This window comes from Eptatretus burgeri, chromosome 15, assembly GCF_056783735.1.
Source record: "Eptatretus burgeri isolate ZD-2024b chromosome 15, Ebu_testis_v1, whole genome shotgun sequence".
Classification (NCBI taxonomy): domain Eukaryota; kingdom Metazoa; phylum Chordata; class Myxini; order Myxiniformes; family Myxinidae; genus Eptatretus; species Eptatretus burgeri.
Genome location: NC_140975.1, coordinates 60,297,006 through 60,304,337, shown reverse-complemented (window position 1 = coordinate 60,304,337; position 7,332 = coordinate 60,297,006). Strand labels below are relative to the sequence as shown.

The 7,332-nt window shown below is 39.0% G+C and overlaps 1 protein-coding gene across 2 annotated transcripts in view; it reads right to left on the bottom strand.

Moving 5' to 3' along the window:
• Nucleotides 1-5,125: 5,125 nt before the first annotated feature.
• Nucleotides 5,126-7,332, bottom strand: part of LOC147012295 (serine/threonine-protein kinase D1-like) — a 139,569-nt gene continuing 137,362 nt past the window's right edge. For both annotated transcript variants that reach the window (XM_085856240.1, XM_085856241.1), the window contains one exon: nt 5,126-6,790. In XM_085856240.1, coding sequence (XP_085712366.1) covers nt 6,566-6,790 — 225 coding nt within the window. In that variant the 3' untranslated portion in view covers nt 5,126-6,565. The remainder of the gene's footprint in view (nt 6,791-7,332) is intronic.

Here is a 7,332-nt window from a genome sequence, read left to right as displayed (position 1 = left end):
TTATCCAAGCCCATCCCTCGGAGCACTGCAGTTCGAGCAGAGAGTGGTCGGCTCTTGACAGAGGAGTCTGAAGTGAAGACCCGCTGGGCCGGTTACTGTTCCCAAAATAAAAATTGGTTACCCCAAAATAAAAATCATAAACCCATCCCAACCCCCAAAATAAAAATCATAAACCCATCCCAACCCCCAAAATAAAAATCATAAACCCATCCCAACCCCCAAAATAAAAATCATAAACCCATCCTCACCCCCAAAATAAAAATCATAAACTCATCCCAACCCCCAAAATAAAAATCATAAACTCATCCCAACCACCAAAATAAAAAAATCATCAACTCATCCCAAACCCCAAAATACAACTCATCCCAAACCCCAAAAACAAACTTTGTTATATCACGGGTGCTGAAGGTTGTGGTCAAGTTTCATCAAAATTGTATGTGTGGTTTCAGAGAAGTTGCAAGTATTTGTGGATGAACGAATGGACAGACGGATAACACACCATCCCATAAGCTCCTCAGAACTACGTTCCAGGTGAACTAATAAATCATAAACCCATCCCAACCCCCAAAATAAAATATAAACTACGTGTCGACCCTGTCGCTCTTCCCCTCCAAACCTATCCCTTCCCTTTTGTCCAGTGAGGTCCTGACAGGATAGTGCAAAGGTAGCACCACTTACCTTTGAGCTACCTGGTCCAAATTTGATTCCGAACCCCACGTTACATACATAAATGGGGAGCATGAGCCACAGCGTGTCGCTGCATCCACTTTTCCACCGGTACTCCAGGCTATCCAGCATCTGGCCATCCCCCAGGCAGATGCCTGGTCCATCCCAATCTCTTAGGGATAGGACATTCAGGGGCACTCACCTGAAGGGACCGCCTCAGGTCAACGACACCTCAGCACCACCCTGACCCACACCACAGTGTGTTTTGTGGAGCGAAGTGTTTTTTGGTGGCCAGAGTACAAATCCTGTCACGAACCGCCTTTCGAAGGTAACCAACTGCAGGAGGACTTCTGCAGACGCAGTTGGCACCAGATATGGATGGTCATTAGCTCACAAGGAGGTCCTCCGCACCCCACTACAAACTATCAGATTGGTGCTTTGTAGGCAGGGCAACGATGACGAGCATGCGAGTTATCACCAGCTTCCTGAACAAATTCCAAAAATTCCTCCCCAACCTACAGCGGTCAATGCATCAGGGTTATCACTGTTCCCTCACAACGATGAAAAGAGCAGTCACGTGCAACATATAAGGAAAGAGGCATCCGGTGGTGAATCTAAGGTAGGTAAGACAGCTCAGAGGTGTGTGTGTGTGTGTGTGTGCGTGTGCGTGTGTGTACGTAAGTACGTATGTACCTCCATGCCATCCTGCCGACTCCTTCCACAAAGTATAGCATCTTGCTCAATGGAGTACAGAGATTCTGTGTGTTGTGTGGTGTTTCTCTCCCTATTTGAGAGGCAGGGGCTATTAAAGTTAAATCCAAAACAAGCACACTGCAGCTGTGAAATTTATGTTTTCTTTCCTGGAAAAGGTATAACTCGTTTTCTTTACGTCCTCACAATAACACAGACACAACCTCTGACAAAAATACCAAGGAAGATGGATGGAAAGATAGACAGACATAAAATAAGTTGTATTTTACAATAATTGTCCAATTCAATAGTCACGCGATCAACTTTTAGAAGAGGTGTCATCGATTGATCTCAGGAGCTTCACCATCAAACACGACCTCTCTACAAGGAGACTACTTTCCCAATTGGCCTACAAAACAAGAGGGCAGGCTTAGCGTTCTCCATTCAGCCAAGTCCTTTACTCGGTACCTCCAAACTCTATATTCGGAATACCATACATTCGAATGGAGTACAATGTGAGGCTGGTAGATCGTGAGTGTTTGGGGAAGTTCTGGAACAACATCTCGTAGTTTGTCTCTGTCTCGTGTGTACGGATGGTTTCTCGAGGGACAGGCTTTCGGAAAGGTTTGTCAGTGGTATAGACAAGTGTCCATGCAAAGCTGGGAGAGACCAGCCAGTCACCACTTACTCCGTGGTGTACCGTGACAAACTTGTGTACTGGTGTGTTCGTGTATCGCTTGCATTTTCTCTTCAAAATAAATGAATGTGAGGACATGGATTAATTAATGAACCTTCGGTTTTTATGACAACTGGCTTTAAATCTTAACCCCGGTATAAACTCAGGCATTTCGTACGCAAGGCGATGCATCAATGTCTGCACCATCCATCGGAAGGACACCAAGTCGGAGGACCCATCTTTCAGCACTGGTTGTTGGTGGATGTTGAAGCTCCCACTGTGTCTTTCACGAAGAGTCGGCAAGTTATCACCGGCACTCAAGCTAAATCACAAATTTCTACCAGCTTCGGTTGAACACCAGGCCTCGTGAGCAGGTTTGTTAAAAGACTGGCAAACAACATTCATTCCCCATGCCGACCCTACAACCTGGAATTAATTGGGGCCGTAGTCGTAGTCGTAGCAGCAGCAAAAGCCCATGTATTCGACCTCCTATTCATGAAGGCTGTGGAGACCAAAGCTGTGTGGATCAGCTGCATCACGCAAGAAGTTAAGGCACATGGCCGACTCCTCTCTACACTTGTTAGGACCAACACATTCACTCAGGAGTCTTCTTCTTGCTAATTCATCCAAAAGACTCCATTTTAAAAAGAGCCACTGTTTCACCACAATTTCAATCCTAATATAGCATGACAAGCTTTAACGCACTAAAGCTCGAGGAAAATTGTCGTCGACTCGTCAGAAGAACAAGTATCGATTGAACCACCACCATTCAATGCACAAATTCAGTTTATTTTTGCATAAATGAAGACGTTAAGGCATCAGATCGTTAAACCATCAGCATGAATATTGCATATTTAAAACATGCCACCAATAGGATCTGCGTTAGGTTTTATACAACATGGAATGCTACAAGAAGAATGCACGATTGGCTCAAAATCTGCGAGTCCAAAATTCCCGCTACGGCATACCCCCCCCCCCCCCAAAATAATGAAATAAACAGATGCGGGAGGTTAACACAAGTAAAAGGAAAGATTAAAATAGTGGTGCAGTGAGCTAAATAACAACAACAACACCAATGACAACAAAAGTCAATGCAAGATTAGAAAACAAGAAAAAGTACTTTTGACGAGTTTATAAAAGGTCACATTCCAGCCTGTTACTTGTACATCAATTTATTCAGAAACCTTCATAAACACCGATAATTTCACAACATGTGGAATTAACTACATTGTATTAAGGACCTAAGCCTTCAGACATACAATATGCGTTCTAGTTACATATCCCTACCAAATGCCTTCAGTGTAAATAATATTGCTATATCTACAGTAATAAAGACATTTGCTTCTGACTTTACAGGTGAAAGTAGAACGGAAAAACGTATATTCCTTCAGTTTGACGGTTTAATCATATCATGACACAACACGGTATTAACATGAAAGCAAGGCTAACATGTACTTGCAGTCCAAGTTCTTTGTTTGATAATAACTGAAAGTATTCATGGAGGTATGACGATAAATTTATAAACTTATAATGTATTAAAAAAAGAAAAGTTTCCTATTAGAATAAACACATTTATCCAAAAATCAAAGTTGTCAATGGCACAAGTTACCTTGTTGGAGTCATACAGGCTGCCGATCCATTGTCAGAGAGGCAGAGACAAAGGGCCGTGCAATTGGCCTTATACTGCATCGGTAAGAGTTTGAAAACCTTCAGGGACTGCAACTGAAATCTTTCTTGATGATGAACAAAAATATCTCGTTCCTATTTTTAAAGTATAAACACGATTGGTAAATTGTTTAAAAAAAACAAAACAAGAAAAAAAAACAACAGAAGAAGGCATCTGATGTTATCCATGTTGAAGGTAACACAAAATTCCTTCTACCATCAAATTGATTCACATTTAAACTGGAATAGCATTTGAGGAAATGAAAATTAGCCGAATGTTTGATTACTTTCATTTTATTATTATTATTATTTTTTGTAAGACCAAATTTTATCATCAAATCAAAGATTCCGTGGAAAGAACGATCAGTGACATTACCCCTCCCCCCCCCCCAAAAAACATGTTATCGTGTCATGCACAAAAAAGGGAAGGATACAATGTTAAAGGACAGGGAAGTACCCCTCTGTGCCCTCCCCCCTTTCTCACTTTGGCTGTACACACTGGACTCAATGCCCAAAATGATGATATCTATATATATATATATATATATATATATATATATATATATATATATATATATATATATATATATATATATATATAATTTTTTTTTTTTTAAAGAAGAAGGCGCTTCCAACCAAAAGTATAAACAACGTTGATTCCGCAAATTTGAGCAAAAAAGCGAGAGCAGACCCGGTCTCAAGGAAACGTTTCACCGGCTTCATCAGGCACATTAAACACAATGATGAAGCCGGCTGTGAAGCCGGTGAAACGTTGCCCTGAGACCGGGTCTGCTCTCGCTTTTTTGCTCAAATTAGCGGAGTCAATCTCGTTTATACTTTTGGTTGGAAGTGCCTTCTTCTTCTTTAAAAATGTGCAATCCCAACCACCCCAATCTTAAACAATATATATATATATATATATATATATATATATATATATATATATATATATATATGTATGTGTATATATATATATATATATATATATATATATATATATATATATATGTATGTGTATATATATATATATATATATATATATATATATATATATATATATGTATGTGTATATATATATATATATGTATGTGTATATATATATATATATATATATATGTATGTGTATATATATATATATATATATATATATATATATATATATATATATATATATATATATATATATATATATATGTGTATATATATATATACACATACATATATATATATATATATATATATATATATATATATATATATATATATATATATATACACATACATATATATATATATATATATATATATACACATACATATACATATATATATATATATATACATATATATACATATACATACATATACATACATATACATATACATACATATACATACATATACATACATATACATATACATACATATACATATATATTGCAAAGCAAAATGGGTTTCAAAACTTTATTTTGATCCTTCTCTAAACAACAGGTAATTTTTTTTAAATGGCTGATTGTTCTTTCCCCATGAAGTCTCCATATTGATAGCAATTTCACATGTTGGTTCAACAGTTTCAAGTTTATAAACCCAGAGAAATGAATATCGAAGATTCAAAAAAACTACAAATGCGTTGGTCACGTACATGCAATGTGCAAACAACCGCAATTTAATCCCGTCACACACAAACAAATACCAAGTTGATAACCTCGGCAAGATTTTAGTGTTACGTTCATTAATGACACTGCTGAACAAGTTGCGGGAAACTAAACATATTCCTTACACTTCACCATCACTCAAACTCGTTTTTCAACGCTCAACAAGAAAGAAAAGAAAAGAAAAATCATGTGGTTTTTTTGCCTTCATATCTAAAGTGTTCTGAGTGCCAAACAGCCAAATTCTTCATATTCATAAACTACAGGAGAGAACTTTTGAAATGTCACCGAGGGTTGCATCTACCTTCTACGCGATGAGAAATACAAAATGACGGATTTTGAGAAATGAAACGTAATTTGTTCTTGCAAATTTCCTTGTGATTTGCACATGGTTGCAATTCCAGGCAAAGTGAATTTTATCGAGTACATTCCTGGATGTAGAAAGGCCTGGTAGTAAAATCAGAGGAGAGGGGAGGAGGTTGGGGGGGGGGGCGCAAAGGTAGTGGTCAGAAACACAATGGAAAAACAAAAGAGAGTGAAAATTCAAAGAGAAAAAGAGGATGTATCACACCCCTCCTCTCTCATGATTCCATTGTATTAACCATTATGACATTCAGCTCAGGCAAGAAAGTTAAAAAGATTACCTATGCTACCTTGGTTTACTTGCACGATAAGCATTCAGAAGAACTTTGTAAAACAACTCACCGGAAAATATTCTTGGAATAAGTACGTTTTCATATCCTCGGTCTCGCACTCCCTCTCCATACACGTCCCCTACCCCTCCCGAACACGCTTTCCCTCCGTCCCTCTCCTATCCCCTCTCTTTCTCTCACTCTCTGATCGGAGCTATGCTGTAATCGCAGTAGGACCAACAACAGCAATAAGAAAGACTGGTGTAGACGCAAGTCACCATTTACGTCATGGCATCTCAGCATCTTTGCATATCAAAATAACCTATTTACAACTCAAAGTGGAACAACACCAACAGAATAAAAATTATAATAAAAAAAGAGCAGCAAGTTCAACAGCTACAGCACCCCTCAGAGGTAGGGATAATAAAGAGGAATACTTCTTCTCCACCCATGCCAGCTGGGTTCCTAAAGCTCAGAGGCACTTGGCAGAGAAAGAAAGGCAGAGCAAAGAAACCATCTCTTTTCAAACCACATGAGGAGTCGTAGTCAAGATAAGTCATGAGGTTCACATTTATAAGTGTCCATCACATCATGGCGAGTCGATTTCCAAGTGCTGGGAGAGGAGAAGTGTCTCCATCACCATCCAAAGGTTCTCCAGGCCAGCTGGGACCAAAAATTAGATTTGGTGGAATTGAAAGGCCATGTTCACAAGCGGAAGCTTCCCAACGTGCATCGTCACTCTCATGTGTTAGGTGGCGGGCACCATGCTTCGTCTCCAGCTCACGGAGGTCCAACCAGGTCTGGAAGTCCTGGAACAACAACATCAAGCTGTTCCTTTCAGATTGAAAACAAAAGGTAACAACATGATTGCACACTGAACTATAACGGCACTCGGTAGACAGTAGAGCGCATACCTCCGCCAGGCTGAACAGTTTACGTTTTGTATCCCACCGATTGGTCCAGATGCAGATCCAGCCTTTCATCCTTATCACACACCAAAATCTTATCGGCTTGTTCTCGTCACCGACCCAACTCATCCACCAAGTTTTGTCATTAATCGTCCAGTACTTTTTGAAATATCGTGCTTTACATCATTTTTGACCCCATCTCTCAATGGTGAAGAATCACTTTTAAAATCTCGTATCTAGATCTTCACCAAAATCAAATTGATTCATCCTCGTCACACACCCAATCTGTCCACAAAGTTTCATCAGAATCAAACAGACAGGGGTGAAAACATAACCTCCATACACCTTCGATTACAGAGGTAATTCACACATCTTCAAAAGCTTATTTGACATTTGAACTGGTAATTTAAATCATAATTTTGCAAGGGTAGTTCAAGTTTGAC